This window comes from Nicotiana sylvestris, chromosome 1, assembly GCF_000393655.2.
Source record: "Nicotiana sylvestris chromosome 1, ASM39365v2, whole genome shotgun sequence".
In the NCBI taxonomy this organism is placed as follows: Eukaryota; Viridiplantae; Streptophyta; class Magnoliopsida; order Solanales; family Solanaceae; genus Nicotiana; species Nicotiana sylvestris.
The window spans coordinates 115,786,470-115,805,175 of record NC_091057.1 but is presented as its reverse complement, the minus strand read 5'-3'; the positions used below and the strand labels follow the sequence as shown (position 1 = coordinate 115,805,175).

General features: G+C 34.9%; 2 protein-coding genes across 2 annotated transcripts; one reads left to right on the top strand and one right to left on the bottom strand.

Annotated features, from left to right (window-relative positions):
* Positions 1-8,911: 8,911 nt before the first annotated feature.
* LOC104234948 (COP9 signalosome complex subunit 8) lies at positions 8,912-12,349 on the top strand. Its single transcript, XM_009788603.2, has 5 exons — positions 8,912-9,087; positions 9,199-9,278; positions 9,393-9,574; positions 11,495-11,602; positions 11,995-12,349. Exons 1-5 carry the CDS (start codon positions 9,004-9,006, stop codon positions 12,132-12,134), a joined length of 594 nt encoding a protein of 197 aa, XP_009786905.1. The 5' UTR covers positions 8,912-9,003; the 3' UTR covers positions 12,135-12,349.
* Positions 12,350-12,783: 434 nt separating this feature from the next.
* LOC104234949 (F-box/FBD/LRR-repeat protein At1g13570-like) lies at positions 12,784-17,980 on the bottom strand. The gene is made up of 5 exons (XM_070152109.1): positions 17,841-17,980; positions 17,218-17,272; positions 13,713-14,552; positions 13,454-13,618; positions 12,784-13,344 (listed from the first exon to the last, which is right to left on the bottom strand). The coding sequence occupies exons 1-5, from the start codon at positions 17,978-17,980 to the stop codon at positions 13,021-13,023; spliced, it is 1,524 nt and encodes a 507-aa protein (XP_070008210.1). The 3' UTR covers positions 12,784-13,020.
* Positions 17,981-18,706: the final 726 nt, after the last annotated feature.

Genomic DNA, 18,706 nt, shown 5'->3' with positions numbered 1-18,706 from the left:
GAATTTCGATGGTTTGGATAGCTTCAGGAGATAATTTGGGACATAGAAGCGTGATCAGAATGAGATTTGGAGGTCCGGAGTAGATTTAGGCTTGAATTGGCGAAAATAGAATTTTGGCGTTTTCCGGTTGATAGGTGAGATTTTGAAATAGGGGTCGGAATGGAATTCCGGGAGTTGCAGTAGGTCCGTTGTGTCATTTGGGATGTGTGTGCAAAATTTCAGGTCATTCGAATGTGGTTTGTTAGACCTTTTGATCAAAAGTGTAATTCGGAAAATTTTGGAACCTTAGGCTTGAATCTGATGTGATTTGGTCGATTCGATGTTGTTTGAGGTATTTTAAAGATTGGTATAAGTTTGGATATTGGTATATGACTAGTTTGTGCTCTTGGTTGAGACCCCGGGGGTCTCGGGGTGATTTCAGATGGTTGACGGGAGGTTTTGGAGTTGAGTTTGGTAGTTGAAGTTTTATGATTGCTGTCATAACCGCATCTGCGGTCGGGAGGCCGCAGGTGCGACTCCCGTAGATGCGGAAGCAAGACGCAGAAGCAGCCAAGAGGCAAGTCAGGCGGAGCCGTAGAAGCAGACTTATGGACGCATCTGCGATGGCACAGGTGCGAGAGAATGATTGCAGGTGTGGTCATGAGGTTTTTAGTCATTTCCACAGGTGCGGTGGGTAGGACGGCAGAAGCGGTAGCGCAGAGGTGGAGAAAGGGACCGCATGTGCGAAATACTTGAGTCAGAAAGTATATAAGGTTTCCTTCACAAATTTTTGCTAAGTTCTACATTTTTGAAGACGGGAAGTGAGCTAGGGCAGTGAATTTCAAGGGAAAATCGAAGATTATCAGTTGGGTAAGCTACCTAAGCTTCGTTACTTGAGTTTATGACCATTTTTTCATTGTTTAATCATGGTATTAGTAGAAATTAAGGGAGAAAATTGAGGGATTAGGGCTTAATATTGGAGAGCTTTGAGTGGGGATTTGAGGGGCCATTTGAAGTCCGATTTCGATGCTTTTGGTATGAATAGACTCGTGGGAGGATAAGGATTCTATTAATGTGATTTTTTATGAAATTTGGAGACATGGGCTCGAGGGTCGGGTTTGGATTAATTTCGGGATTCTTGGTATAATTTGATTATTTTTGCATGGGCTTCGTTCCCTTAGCATATTCTAATGTTATGATTCTGATTTTGGGTAGATTCGATGCGAGTTGAGGCTGAGGCGAGAGGCAAAGGCATCACAGAGTAGTATTTCATCCGGTTTGAGGTAAGTAACCATTGTAAATATGGAAGTGAGGGTATAAAACCTCGGTATTTCGTATTGTTTTGATAAATGAGGTGACGCACATGCTAGGTGACGATCGTTTGGGCGTGCACCGGTAAGGATTGTGACTTGGTCCGTCTCGTAGCAACTAGTAAGCCGCGTATTTGATTTGAAATCTTATGATATCACGTATTTTAGAGAGTGATACTATATTATGGGTTGTATGCCATGTGTGGGGCCTTGTACCGACCTGTTGAGACCCTTATGGGGTATATTTACTATTTTCCTCACTTCATTTGTTTGAAAGCATATCCCAGTCATGTTTTACCTGTTTATTGTTTAAACCTGGTTTTTATCACTCTACTTTCTACAATATGAAAACTGTTTGGGTTGAGTTTCCCTGATTTCCACTGTTATGCCCGAGGGGCTGTGAGGTTAATGACTGAGAGAGGTTGAGGACCTAATAGTGAGGATTATATATATTACGGATCGGGCTGCACGCCGCAGCAATAGTATACATATATATTATGGATCGGGTTGCACGCCGCAACGATACTGTCATGACCCCAGTTTTCCCTCCATGAACTATCGTGACAACATCTAGTATCTACGACTAGGTAAGCCTAACAAATGCGGAAAGGAAATAATTAAAAACTGAGATAACAAAATGAAACGGTATTTAAGATGCCGCCTAGCATATAACAGTACAATAATCTCAACCAAAACACTCCCAAAATCCGAAAACCCATGAATCACAAGCTAAGAGTTTACATAAAAAGCTCTAACTCCAGAAATATCTATCAACAAGGAAAATACAGAAGGGCTATACTAGTACTGAGAATAGAAAGGGACTCTTTGTTCTGCGGACGCGACATATATACCTCGAAGTCTCTACGAAAGTGCCTTGCCTCGAGTGTGATAAGACTGAGTGGAAGTACCTGGATCTGCACATGAAAAACATGCACCGAAAGGGCATGAGTACACCACATCGGTACTCAGTAAGTGCCAAGCCTAACCTCGGTCGGGTAGTGACGAGGAAGGTCAGGGCCCTACTGAAATTATATGAAATATAAGGTATGACAATATAGAATAAGGCAGTAAAAACTAAATGCAACAGTAAGAAATAACGCAGAATAGAAAGAACAATAGCAACTATAACATAGACAGAATAATCACGGAAATGAGTACAACTCAACACAGAGGTAATGACCGGGGATCTCTCAGTATCCCGAGGATCTCTTAGTATCCTTAATATATATGTTGGGGATCTCTCAGTATCCCAAGGATCTCTTAGTATCCTCAATATGCGTCGGAGATCTCTTGGTATCCCGCACTACAGTACAAATCAATATATATGTGCAGGGGATCTCCCGGGATACCGTCCCGTAGTCCTAAAGTAAACACACAACAACAACCCGAAGAATACTTAATTAAATTAAATTTCACACCCAGGTAAAACAGGTATTTTCTAACCTAGCATGCTTTACTTCCAAATAAGGCAGTTTGAGGAAATACAACAATTAATTCAATTATACATGATTCCCCAAGCTAACAACAGGCTTAAATTGCAAGTAGAATAAACAGGAAGGAAAAACACAATTAAAGTTACTTAATGAAAACAGGATTTTCAACAATTAGCATAAGTACGCACTCGTCACCTCACGTACAAGACATTTCAAGTATCAACAATACCAAATCCTAAGGGGGTTTCCTCCACACAAGGTTAGGCCAGCCACTTACCTCGAACCGGCTCAAAATCAACCCGAAACCACGTTCTTGCCACGAGTACTCGACTCCAAATGGTCCAAATCTATTCAATTCAATTGCATAATATAAATATAACTTCAAGTAACTGATTCCACAAATAAATTCTAAGCTAATACACGAAATTAGGTAAAATGACCAAAATGCCCTCCGGGCCCACGTCTTGGAATCGGGTAAAGTTTACATTTTCAGAATCCTCATACTCTCACGAGTTTAACCATACCAAAATTATCCAAATCCAATGTCAAATACCCAATAAAAACTCGAAATTTAAGTCTAAGAACTTTCCCCCAATTTTCCACCATAAATTCGAAATTAAAGGATAAATTTAAGTGTAGATTCATGGAAATTAGTCTAAATCGAGTAAGAATTACTTACCTAAATCACCCAGGTGAAAATCTCTACAAAAATCGCAATTTCCCGAGCTCCCAAGTCCAAAATATGAATTATGGCTTAAACCCTCGATTTGGGTTTTTAAAATCTGCCCAGCTATTTCCTTCTTCGCGAACGCGGAAGGACTCTCGCGTTCGCGAAGCACAACTCCGCTTGGTCCAGCTTTCCTCTTCTGCGAACGTGATGCCAAGTCGCGAACGCGATGACCAACCACCATCCTCCTACGCGAACGCGGGACTACCTTCGCGGATGCGTATGTATAAGATACCACAACCTCGCGAACGCGGGAATACCTTCGCGAACGCAAAGCGTTAACCTTTCACCAGCCCCAGCTCCTCTTCACGAACGCGAAGAAGGAAACCAGAACTGACTGCTGCAACTTTTTGTGCAATTTTTAAGTTCTAAAAATGATCCGTTGAGCATCCAAAACACACCTAAGGCCCCCGAGACCTCAACCAAACATGCCAACCAATCCTAAAACATCATTCAAACTTGTTCCAAGTTTCGGAACACTCAAAACAATATCAAAACACCAATTTAACATCGGATTCAAACCTAAGAACTCCAAAACTCTCAAATTACGCTTTCGATCAAAAAGTCTATCAAACCTCATTCGAATGACCTGAAATTTTGCAAGCACATCACATTCAACACCACAGAGCTACTCCAACTTTCGGAATTCTATTCTGACCCCGATATTAAAATCTCACTATTGAATCGGAAACTTCAAAATTTTAACTTTCGGCATTTCAAGCCTAAATAAGCTACAGACCTCCAAAACACAATCCGAACACGCCCATAAGCCCGAAATCACCTAACGGAGCTAACGGAACCGATGAAATTCCATTCCGAGGCTGTCTTCACATTGCTCCGATTACGGTCCAAATTCTAAAACTTAATCTCTCATTTAGGGACTTAGTGTCCCAAAACACTTCGAAACTCAAAACCAAACATCCCAGCGAATCAAAATAGCAGAAACAAATACGGGAAAAACAGTTAATAGGGATCAGGGCGTGTATTCTTAAAACGACCGGCTAGGTCGTTACAGATACTTATATGGATCGGGATGCACGCCGCAGCGATATATATATATATATATATATTGGATCGGACTACGTGCCGCAACGATATGACGTTTGGGCTGTAGGAGCCTCTCCGGAGTCTGTACACCCCTAGTGAGCGTAGTCGACTATAAACTATGGATCGGGCTGCACGCCGCAGCGGTTATTATGATTATTACTACTATGAGATATTATTGAGCCTGAGTGCTGAGTGTGAGTACTGTGTGACGAGAGCTGAGTCATGAATGACTGAGAGGCTTGCCCGAGAGGCTATATTTATGAGTGATACCTTGCCCGAGGGGGCCCATTTATGACATTTTTGCTGATCTCACTCTTCTTTTATGATGAGCCTCTATTGAAAACTGTTAAGTAAATGATTTCAAAGTATCTCAATTGAAACTGAAGTTTTTACGAAGTAATTGGCTTTTAAACTGTTGAGTTTGATTTGATACTCTATTGTATACTCTTATATATGATTTTTAACTTCTTGTCACTGCATTCAAACCTTATTTACTTTAGTTACTTATTGAATTGGCATACTCATGTTACTCTCTGCACCTTGTGTGCAGATCCAGGTGCCCGAGCAGTAGAGTGAGGGTTCCCAGCATTATCGGAGCTTACCGGAGACTACAAGGTAGCTGTACAGCGTCCGCAGCCCTGCTTTCCTCCTTCCTATCTTTGTTTTTCTACATTTTAGGGCTTATTATGTATTAGCCAGTCGGACTTATTGTATCTAGAGGCTCTAGACTTGTGACACCAGATGGTTGGGCTGTGTTGGTTTGATGTTTTTACTGTTTTTCCGCACATTTCAGTGATTTAGATTTTTCTTATGAAAAATTAAGACTTAATCAGTGTTAGAAAATGGTTTTATAAAAGAATTTACTGTGGTTACTTGTTTGGGTTGGCTTGCCTAGTATTGTGATAGACGCCATCACGACCAGAATATTTAGGGTCGTGACAAAATATTACCTTGGCGAAATAGTTGAATATAGAGTCATTGGGTGTCTTTTGAACTTGTAAAGATTAAAAATTTATGTAGGTTAATTATATAACTTTTATGTGTATATACACACACACACACACACACACACACATATATATATATATATATATATATATATATATATATATATATATATATATATATATATATATTATGAAGATAATACGATATGTTATGTTTTTTATCTGACCTAATATCTCTTTATAGACAATGTTCTTGGAGTAAAAAATACTACTCCAAATATTAAGTAGTATATATACCATATAGTATGTATGATTATTCTTTGTAAAATATGTTAAACTATATGTTTTTTTTTGGATTTAATTAAGGTTGTTCGAATGAGTGAATAAATTATGGTAAATTTTTCTTCTCTTATTAATTTGTACTTTTATTTCGCTCTTCAAGTTTGATTTCTCTTCTCTACTATATTTATTTTATTTTATGCTTTTAATGATTTAAGGCATGTTTAATGAAATTATTTCCTTTTGTTTTCTTCACCTACTAGGCTCCTTAAAATTTCAGATTTTAATAAATTTTAGTGGCTTAGAATTGAAAATATTTTTTAGACATGCTCATCGATTATATTCAAGTCTTTTCTTATTTAATTATTTGCTCGCAAAATGTGACAAGTGGTACATGATACCTATAAAAAGTGACGATAAGACCATATTAAATTCTATATGTATAAAATAATTGCTCGCACTACAAAAAGTTATAAAATATAATTTAATACGTCTAAAATAAATTTTATGAAAGACTATAACATATATAACTGTCACAATTGGCTTCATATTTGCTGAAGTGATTCTTTCCAAAATTAATTTTATACTTGATGGACAACATATCTTAATTCGTATCTCAAGTTGATTAAAGGCTAATATCTAAATATTCAAAAATACAAGATATTCTTAAAAATATACTTCTTGATTTTCAAGTGTTTAATTCTAAGACAAATTTTTTGAAGAAAAGCTTTCATTACTGTTCCTAACATTTTTAAAACTTAGAATCGTGATAGTCATTCAATTTAAATTTGGAAAAACACTAATAGAAGTAAAATCTTACTTAATTTTAAATTATTAAATATTAGAAGTTTTTACATAGTTCAAATAAGAAAAGATTTAATAAATAAAATTTAGTTAATTTTAAAGTCCTACATATTAGGAAAATAATTAAAATACACTTACAATTTTGTCCAATGTGAAATTCATTTTAAAGAGTAAAAAAGATGAACGACATTTCGCTAAGGATATTCGTGCTTTAATATATAGTATAGATAGATTATATTAACAACTTAATTATTTTTTTTATTAGCTTACACCGATTAATGCTTATATTATAGAGCTTTATATGTAACTTTGTGATATGTGACTTATTTGTGTAATATATTATATATTACAATGCATAGAACTTAAACTCTAAAATTTTGTATAACAACTTTAACCAAATAGTATCTTCCTAAACTGAACATGGAATATACAAAGGTCAAATTTAAAACAAAAATACTACAATCTGCTACAACTAAATCATTTATACTGATAATATAAATGTTATTTTACCCTTTCAAAGTAGATGTCTTCAATAGAATATAATATATATGAAAATGTTCTAATGGGTAGGCGGAAGGAGGTATGCACAAAGCCAGAAGTTAGTTGTTTTTAGGAATTTTTACCTGATATAGTAAATGTTAATACCTTATTTATTTTAAATAAATACCATTTAAAAAAAATTATATTCTATAGATATCTTTTAAAGTTTATAGCAAAATATTTAATTTTGGTTACTTCCTAGCCCTAAGCCACTAAATATGCTAATCAGTTACACTATTTTATTTCTCTCTCTACTTTGATACATTCCATTCTCTTCCCCCATCCCATTAAAATTTCCGATCTCCTCATCCTCCCACCGAATTTGTGCAAAGCCCACTTCAGAGCAACCGCTGACATTAAACTGATTCTTGTGCAAAGCCTCCATCCCATTATAATAGATGCACCGATTCTTGAAGATTTCTATGTTCAAGATTCTCACCAACAACAGCACATTAAACTGATTCTTGTGCAAAGCCCCCATCCCATTATAATAGATGCACTGATTCTTGAAGATTGCTATGTTGAAGAATCTCACCAACAAAAGCAGTTGCCGACATTAAACTGATTCTTGAACAACAATCGCCGACATATAATCCGGTTGGTTTGTTTTTGAACAAAGACGATGGAGTTTGGGGCTGAACAACTTGATTTTCTGTTAATATATTTCAATGTATTTTCATATATTTCATTGTATTCATTGTCTTTTTTTCCCATTGTAATTCAATGTGTCTCGTTGTATTCCATGTATTTCATTGTATTCACTGTCTTTTTTTCTCGTTATATTTCAATATATGTCGTTATATTCTATGTATTTTATTGTATTCACTGTCTCGCTATATGCCATGAATGTATTCATAAGTTTTTTTTTTAATTAATAGAATTTATGTATTCAGATGTATTATATAATTTCTTTGAAGATTGCTATGTTTTTGGGGTATTTTTCGGTTGAGAATCTTTTTTATAACTGAAAATACAAAATTTGTGTGTTATAATTGAGTTTGTTGAGTTATATTAGGAGTCTATTATGTTAATTGATTCACTTTTCGTTTTAAAAACAGTGTAATCCCCTATTTCACGTCGTGAATACAGTCGAATACAATAATCTATCCAGCTGTAATACCATGTTTCACTCCATGAATACAGTCGAATACACTTGAATACAATAACTGATTAGCTTGACTTCCCTGATTCACGCCTATTTTTGCTACTGTATCTATGAATACAATAGCTTAAATACATCAAATACACCTTTTAACCACATAAAAGGTATCTATAATCCGTAATATAGCAAATGGTATCTATTAACCAATACTAAAAGATAATGCTTTATGAAAATTTCCATTGTTTTTACTATCCCTATTTAAATAATGGCCAAACTTTATAGAGTATTTTAAATTTAGCTACTTCAAAACCTAATTGCAGACCTCATTATTGAATTTGCAAATTGAATTTTGAAGAACGCTGCAATTTTGAAATATCCTGCCAGAGTTGAAAATTATGGCAACATGCTTCAAAATTTTGACAACGAACTTTAAAATTCTGGTGCAGGACTATCTTTTTTAACATGGTCAAAATATAAATGGTGGTTCTAAAAAGGTCTATCTGGCGTAACTTGTGCCAAAAAAGAAAATGATACTGTATAGCCGCTGTAAAATTAATAGTAAAAAATATATATATAATTTATATATCTTTTGTATATATATTCTGTATGTTCTATGCAAAAGTTATACAAGTTTAATATATTTTTTCGGCTATCAAATATAAATAGTTTTTAGCACGGGCTAAAAGTAATAATAGTCCTTTAGTATTTAAGACCTCAGGCCCAAAGACCAAAAGCCCAAACTAGCCATTATATTGTAATTCTGTTCTCCCTGCAGAGAAGCAGTGACAGTGTTGAAGGAGAAGAGAGGCGAGAAAAAGCAGTGCCGTGCCCTCCAATGGATACCTCTCTCCTCAACGAAGCTTTGGCGTCCAAATCCTTTGACAAGATTGCTGATATCTGTGAAAACCTCTTACTTCAGGTAATTTCTCCTTATTTCCTCCCAATTTATTGCCACTTTATTATTATCTGTTCAACCGATTTGAAAAAAAGAAGAACTAATTGCTTCTATTCGCTTTGGTCATACTCATAGGGTGCCGCTGAGGGCATTGATTGTCAAGACGAATGGCCTTACGCGATTCACCTTCTAGGCCATATTTACAACAATGACATGTAATCCCTTATTTTTTACTAATAGCAACTTTAATTTTGGAATTTTAGGGTTTTAGATTGGGTGTTGTTAAAGAATTGATCAGGGTTACATTCTTTATTGTGGTACTTTTGCAGCAATAGTGCACGATTTCTGTGGAAGAAGATACCTGCCGCAATAAAGGAGGGCCGGCCTGAGGTGGTGGCTGTTTGGAGGATCGGGCAGAAACTTTGGACGAGGGACTACGTGGGCGTGTATGAGGCTATTCGAGAATTCAGCTGGACTCCTGAGGTTCAGCCAATTGTGGCTTCCTTTGCAGGTAAGTTGGTGCATTTTCCTGCTCTTTATTATTATTAAAATTAAAATTATTTAATAATAGAGCAGATGGTGGAGGTTTCGTTGATCATCTTCTGTTAATCGATGGAACTAGTCTAGTCAGTTTTTGTTGAATTCTTTACATAAGTTTCTGCATAAGTCTGTCATTTAGCAATAGGCCGACATTCTTTTTGTCCTTGATGAAAAATAGTAGTAATTATTTTGAAAGCTCAATGAAAATAAGTTTCTACTTTACTTGGTATTTTACAAGGGATCAGCATTCTTTTTTGTGCCTGTCGAAAACCTAGAAGGATTTGTTTTCTTTCCTGAAGGTTATTAAGATAGATAGTGGAATATATGAATGACTAAGAATTGGGACTTATAAGTGCCCGAGACTGTTACCTCTTTTTAATGTGGATCAAGTTACATGTAAGGATTGACAATGTATTGCCATTGTTGTGAATTAGAAGAATTTATGAATATGCATAAATCACAAAGTTGAGCTGCACTCCAGGATTAATCATTGGAGTTTGATAATGGCTTGAGACTAGAATGGTTTTCTATGAACTTATCTCAAAGTCAAATGGCCACTTTCAGTTAAACAACTTAAGTGGGCAGGGAGAATCGTTCTACCGTTCTGTATGTCATGGTATAACAAGGAGAAAATTGAAATGATATCTTCTATTACCAATGGGCCAATGGCTGGTTTGGTAAGAAACAGTCACTATAAGCAAGTTTTATCTTGTTGAGCTTATTATTTTAGGCTGGGTTTAGTGGTGTGATCCCCTAGAAAGGGAGAACATAAGGTGCGCCTTTTTCTCAATCGTGACGGTTAATTTTGTTCCTCCTTTGATCTTGTGATTGTCGGTTGGGGAGTATCAACTCTATGCTTGAATCTTGGCATTGAAAAACTTATTGATCTAGAAAATTGTGGATAATGTTCTTTTGAATAATGTCTCTGTGCTCCTATTTTCTTCCTTCTTAATTTTTCTCTGCATTCATGTTTGTCAGTTACTCTTATTTGAGTTGGGCGAGTTTAATAGGTTCCTGTTGTCGGCATGTTTAATTCTGACAAGGCATTGGATTTACTAAAACAAGGACTGTATATACTCTTTATACTAACATTTACTTTGTGAACTAATCAGAGTTCTGGGTTATTTTAAATAATTGGTACCTCTCCAGGCACATGAAATCTATCATGTACTTGGCTGAAAAATTGAGGAAAAATGTCTTTGAGGATATAAAGGATAATTTGGCGTGTAATTTTCTATATCAAAATTTAAATTTTCAAATGAGAAGACATTGGTATGTAGCTCTATCATCATATCTCTGGAGAGCTCGCAGATAATACTTGAACCATACCACCTATCAGAAAAAAGAAGTAATACCTAGAACCATACTACTACAATTTTGTGAGAGGTTAAGGATTAACTGATGTGGGTATATACCAAAGTATATGCTCTCCTCAGTCTATGTGGAGTTCTTCTGAATTGGGAATTCGTTGTCGGAGAGAAGAAGCATGGATGAGGTGCAAGAGCATTTCAAGGAGGCAAACAGTGTTTCAACAAGCTAAGTTCCAGCTCTTAGGATCTTCCGTAGTGTGGTTAAAAAGTAAATTGTCAACTATTTTTTGTGTATTGAAATTCATGCAGTTTTTTTGATGAAGTGATAGTAAATTTCATTACTGGCATCCAGTAGATGCAAATGTGAAATTCATGCATTTTTTTAATCTTTGTGACATTGGGTGAGACCACAATTGCTGCGAAAATGTCAATAGTTGCTAGCCATTTTTCTAAATTTATAGAGAAAAGCAATTACTCAAATATATGAAAGGAACCATAGTATGAAAAGTTAAACTTCAAGTTCTTGTACCTCATCGCTGTATGTTGGATTTTCATACCATTTTCATGTCATCCTTCTGCAGAATTATACAGGAAAAGGATGTTTGAGCTCCTGCTTTCTGCTTATTCAACCATTAGCACACAAGATACAGCTCAGTTCCTTGGAATGAATGAAAATGATGCTACAAACTGTAAGATTTTATCCTACAGCGTGCTTGTAGTCTCTAAGAGTTTATTTTTGGTACATAAGAGGACACTAAATGAACTGAAGTTTATCGAGTTATTGAATCACTTAAGAAGGTTTCACAGGCTATGGTATTCTAAGATCAAATATTTGGGTGAAGTGTTTAACAAATATAAGTGGGCATTAAATGTTAAAGAAGCACATACAATGAAGTCTTTAGAACACTTATCCATTTACTCTACATCTCGGGTATTCATAAGCTCTCACCTATTTGGTGTTTGTTGCTGTTGTGATTTATATGCAAGCCTCAGTTATACTTGGCAGAAAAAAAATCTCAATCACAATGTGTTCATGCGTTTTCACTGACTGGTAATAATTACTTTGTCATCTTCCTTTCAGATGTGCTGCAACAGGGTTGGGTATTGGACCCAGCTTCTCAAATGCTTACTGTGAAGAAACAAGCAGTTGTGACAGAACAGAAGTTAGACCCCAGTAAATTACAGCGCTTGACAGAATATGTCTTCCATCTTGAGCACTAGTCAATTTGTTGGTTCCGAGATTTCTAAATCTTAGTAGGATCAGTTTCTTTTTTGTTAGTCCACTGGTTGGAGAAATTAGAAGGTGGCCAAATTTTATAGCAACAGATCGAAACTTGGGTTCAATGATTATTGTCTCTCTTGAAAAGTATATTATTACCATGGCATAGTGGATTATCCTTTAAGGATTTAGATCGTTAATGAATTTGGTTGCGAAAGTCGTTTGTTGTTAGAAGAATATATTTTTATCTTTTCATAACAACTGGAAAAGGCTTATTTATACCTGAAAGTGTTTGAATTTAGATGCAGTATTCTAAGGTATTTGGGACTTTGCCATTAAGCTCGAGAGAGAGCACACTTCTTTGGAAAGATTTCTTCGTTAAAGTACATTAGTAGAAAACGAACATTGTTGAATGGCCTTCTTTGATTTGATTTTTCATTTCTCCTCTTAAGATTTTCCATTCCGTTCTTGCTCTGGTGGAAGTTATTTGGAAAACACTAATAAACCAGTGCAAAATTTTGTACGGTAACTGTTGTCTAAAATTAAAAATGAATTCAACATGCTACGAAATAATCAAATAGAAACAATTATCAAATGTGATTCGGAAAAAATTAAAGTTCCAAGCTAATAACAAGAGTCGAGATAGTATTTTTTGCATGGAAGAACTACACGTTTAATTCATTCCTGGGTATCAGTATATATACACTACCCAAAACATCCATCCTGATTCACTATGTTCCCAAACTTATAGTCTTCACACTACCTAATAGCAAGGCAAAACACAGCCTTGTAGGCTTATACTATTGCATCAACATTCATTTCTATTTATACTTGAGCTTCCAAAATATTTTAACAAAAGATCTTGGTCTGATTAAAGACTCGTGAACATCAAGCGAGATTGTAACCGGGATAAGCATCCACGTTATATACCACTTCCGCTTTAGGTGATGCCCGCTGAAATTTGGTTATCTTCGCAAGTACTTTGAGAGATTGATCTCCTACTACATCGGGCTCAATTACCATTCTCACCAGCACCGGAGACTTGGCCAATAAAACCTTGATAAGCTGCATTTCACCCCATGCTCCTGCTACACCTTTAATCTTAACTGCCCTCAGGTGAGTATACGTGACATCTGAGAAGCTTGCAGGAATTTCATCAACAGCGCTCCAGAGCACAGGAGCAAGTAATTTGCCAATAAGATCAAAAGGCCCCTAAGAAAGATCATGGAAACCATCATTCTGAACTTAAAACTGAAAATTTAACGAGTATGAAAATAAGAAAATCATAACACACATATGAATAACAAACATCATTAAGAACCTTAATTTCGAGTTCCTCTAAATTCGGGGAGCTTCTAATCAAGCAAAGAGCACATAAAAGCTCGACTCGTTCTTCCAGGCAAATTTCAGATAGGTAAAGATGTTTAAGGCAGTTGAGAGCTGAGGGAAGCCTTGTCGGTACTTCACCTGGTCCTGTAACCATGAACTAGGAGGAAAATGTCGGGAAAAAAAACGGACTGAGTTAAAGCCCAAAAAGATAGTACATCAATGAAAACACATTAAAATGAAGTCACGATTACCCGGAAACTATTGTAATTCCAGTGGAGATGCTCGAGTGCAGGAATAGAGTTAAAAAAATTGACAAAATCATTTTTTCCCGCTTTTAAAAGGGATGCTGTAGACTCATGTGAAACTTTTGCCAGAAGAGGGACACATTTTAGATGTAGGAAATGTAAATTGCCTGTGAAGACAAATGATCTCAGCTTGGGAGCATTAACCTCAATGTTGTTTGCATTATCTACGTATTCCAGCAGCAAATGTTCAAGCAACGGGCAACGGGAGATAAAACGTCCAAGAAATTCAGTACAAATTGTGACTTGACTTAGTTCTAGGCTAAGTAACCTATGAAATCCCTTAAAGACTGGTGGAGTACGTAGTATACATCGATGGAGAGTCACATGCCTCAACTGCAAACATGTGAAAAACGAGGAAGGCAATTTGTATGGGTTACCTATCGGGAATTGAAGAACAAGATGTTGAATGCCATTCCGAGAGAGGAAATATATCAAGTTGTCAATCTTAGGACAGTTGATAAGATCAAAGATGGAGAGGATAAACTTAGAAATATGTCCTACATGAAGGGTCAAAAGCTGATAGATAATGTCAGTAATTTTAACAGTAGGGGGTATTAAGTCATTTGTTGTTTCCCAAAGTGTTTGATCAAGTTTCAGCTGTGGAAGTTTGCACCACTTATATCTCCAATTCTTCGATAAGATGCATGTCCTCACAGCATCTCGTAAAGGCAAACGCAAAAGAATGTCATCGATTACATTCTCAGGAAGGTTGCCAAGTACATTGGGAGGTAAACTTTGCTTTTTGCTATTAGGAGGCATCATATTTGTAAAAACAGCCAGTAGAATCTGCAGAAAAAAACAAGAATTGTCTCCTCTTAATATATGGACCTTATTTGGCCGGATCCGATATCAAACTACAGTCGGACCCCTCTATAACAACATCGCTATATATAGCGATTCACTATAACAAAATCAAATTTTTTATGGAACCAATTTTCATACTATGTTATACTAATATACTATATGTTCTCTATAACAACACTTTACTTTGGTATAACATAAAAAAAATCCGGAACAAGACTCTAATAGTTTTCCTACCTTTTTATTTTTAACTTTATTGTATGCACTAATCACTGCAGTACTAAAACTTGCATAGCCTAATTAAGCTTAGTGACAAAAGAGTTCACTATATAGGTACCACTTTAATACTTCCTTCAACGCCTAAATATTGTTCTATCTTTTTAAAAAAATGGGAGTGTTCTCTGAAATAGTAGCTAAGAACACACAAGAGTTTTATCAACAATGAAGAAAACAGTGAGTAAGATGAACCTGAGAATGAATTGTGAAGTGCTCCTAAAGTCGTCTGATGGCTAACTTGTAAATGGGGGTGTTAGAAGAATTAAACTGAAGAGAGAAGCATCTATATATGGTACACGCGTCAATGATAAAATCTAACATTACTCTGTAAGGCGACAACACTTATAGGATAACTAGCAATTACTCCTCTCTTAGTTTGGTAAAACTACACTAGCCCTTGTATCATCTCTAACCTTTAAATTCAAAAAAATAAAAAAACCCAATCAAAGTTGGTCAGTAGAGAATGGAACAAGGGTTTGTATTGTGGCAGGATACTATTCTACTACTAGACCATTGGTGCATTTTGTTTTAAGACTGTCTTTTATTTCATTTATACTCTTTAATTATATTTTTTCACGCAAATAACCGACCAATGTCGATCGATTTTATTAAAAAATAAAATTACCGACCAAATTCGGTCGTTTTTTAAAATTGACCGGCTGAATTAACCGACTGTTCAGTCGGTTTTTTAATATTAATTTTAATTTATTTTAAATGAAAAACTGATCAAAGTTGGTCGGTTTCTTGAAAAATAAATTTTGTGGGTCTCAAAAATAGTTTCTCGCATTTTTGTGCCAAAGAAAATCGATCAAAGTTGGTCGATTTCGTAAAAGAAAAATTAAAAGTAAATATTTTGAAAAACCGACGACAAACCGACCAAAATTGATCGGTCGATTGCGATCGGTTTGTGCTTGCTGGTGCATTTCTGAAGTGAGAAGTGCTGCCCTTTTATAGGCAAATTTCACAAGTTTCATTGGCCACCAAAATAGATTACCAAAACCAGACATGTTACAGAGACATGTTACCAAAAGAGGTCATAGGACCAAAACAAGGCCGCATAACAATTTTAATGCCTAAGTGAGTGGCTGCATATTAGAATTTTGTTTGGTATTTAAAAAGTTCTGTTTGAATATTACATATAGTCGTAACGAAGAAATTTTTTCTTAGTTTTGTTTAGAATTAAGCAAATTATAAGAAAACAAATAAAGAATTTGCAATCGAGTAAGAGTTGGGCAGATTGAGTTATAATACATCGTTTCACTCATTTTCATTCCATTTACTTTAGTCCAGTTTATGCAGATCATTAACTCGCCCATTTATCAATTCAGTTTATTTTGACATTTAGTTCAACTCGTTCATTAAAGCCCGTAAATTAGACGTTTGAATATACAGTGCATACAAATTTAGTTTTAACATATTTTGAGTTAGATGAAATATAGTTGCATCAATTCCATTCATTGTCTTGAGTTGTGCTGACACAGGCTAAATCAATGAGATTTTTAACAAGTTGGATTTCATCAACATTGGTTAGTTCTTTTTATCCTTCAAATTGACCGAAATTGAGGATTCTTAACAAAAGTGCTTACTAACCTTAAAAATGAATTTTCAAATTACTGGTTGTGTGTAAAATTAGTTGAGTGCTTGAAGTACTATTAAAACGATAAATCTTCATGTTTTTTTGTTAATGTACATGTAAAGCAAAACAACTTCCTACCTCAAAAATTCTTCCACTAAATTTCTTATTAATCGGCAGCTGTTTTTCCTTTGCTTTTTTAAAATGGCGTAAAATGTTTCGTGAAGGAATGGAGGATCGTATCGCGAAATCAAATGATTACGAGATAAACAATGAAATAAAGGAGAACAAATATATAACACAATTCACTTTTGAGTACATGAATTCTCTCAATAGCATATTATAGTTTTTCCTAAGGGTTTTCATAATCCTCTTGCATAAAACAAATAATTTCCCACAATAAATTAAAATTCCTGAATAATGACAGTACTAAAATGGAAAGGTCTAAATTTCAAAATGACATGGGAAATTAAACCTCCTTAAAATTTGTCAAACATTCACTTGTGAGCTAATTAAGAACCACACAGTTGCATGTAATTCTTGAAAAAACTTGAAATTTCAAAAATTTCTGAAGTTCATTAATCCACAACTGTAACATCTTTACATTTACCTTAAAATCACTAGCATTAACGCAACTAGATAATTAGGGCTAAGTTCTACATGATAATTATTATAAGGTGTTTAATGTTTCCAAATTAAACTAGCCATGCATATATGCTGCTTCTAATTCTTTTTCATATTCATCACAGGCTTTGTTGCCTCATAGATATCAACCATCGATCGAAATTTGTGTTTACTCACATAGCCCGTTTTGTCCACTATTTCTCTATCTGAATTCATTTCTGGATAATTTAATCTGAATATGATCAAGTAAGAATATGTATGTTAAGACTGGTGGAAAATAATAGTCGTCCTAAAAAAGAGTCAAGAAATTGACCATATAAATTAAACATGAGATCAAACAAGAACGATATGACGCCATAGGACGTTAAAAATTTCAAGAAATTGCCTATTCGATGTTAAGTACATCTATTTTTTTTTCGAAAAGAATGTTTTAGTCGATGAAAATTTTTCTTGTGTTTAGTAACCTTATTGTTAAAAATGTTTTCTTTACGAAAAATATGTTACTCCAATATTACTGAAAATTACTTAGACCACACAGGTATTTTTAAAAAAAAAACAAATAGCCCAACTCTTACTCCAAACACTTAGACATCGTTAAGCTTTAGCGTGCAATGGTATCCACTCATATCATTGAAAAAACTCTATCCTCTACCATGTACAGTTACATATTTCATCGAAGTTTACGCTCACACAAATTGAAAAATAATCTACAGAGCTAAAACAGTTTTTTCAAGGTAAAATATTTCTATACAAAAATATATTTCATGGAAAACATTTTACACTATGCCAATGACAATTACATTTTTGCAATCTTGGAAGTGGAAGAAGTCGTAACATCCTTTTTCTCCTTGCCTTTTTGATTTTCTCCCCATTTTCTCTTACAACCAACATTATTTTTGTTGGTTCTGATGCTTGAGTTTTCTTTGATCGAGATATTCATATTTGATCCGGCTGGGCGATTCCACTTATATTCGTCTTCTACGGGTGAGAGCCTATTAGTGTTAGAATATACTATAAGCCATGCATATTGTTATAGTATTCTTTACGAACAATTATTTATTTACTTGTTTAAATTCAATAAAGTTTCATTTTAAATAGATCATGTGTTGGTTTGTGCGTCCATTGCTTACATAGTAGATGATTTAGTGTATATAGTTTAGCTTATACACAGAAGATTAAATCATCGGTTCTTGTAAGACATAAAAGTTAATGTTCACAATCTAATGATGGAATTGGACAAATCATCGGAATGATTGTAGCACAAGATTAAATATAATTTATCTTGATTATGGAAATGGTTTAATTCCAACTTCTTGTGCTAGTACATTTTGTATGTATTGAACGGATCAAGTAGAGATGAGTATTTTATACTGACTTTATAAAATAATTTCTCTAGTCCATTTAATGTACTTATATTCTTAATCCTGATATAATTATTATTAGCTGTGTATGTCACTTGTTGTTTTGATTTATTAAAAGGCGAGATTCTTTCGCGAGTCAATAAGCCTGGTAAATTGGATAACAATGATATACATTGGCGAAGTAATAATTAGTTGATGGAATCCATGTCTCGATTTTGAGATTGATGATACTCCTTTATGAAAGCTTATAAGTTTTCATGTGTAAACCCGGCCGGTGGATTTTGTATCCGACACATGAAATAAGT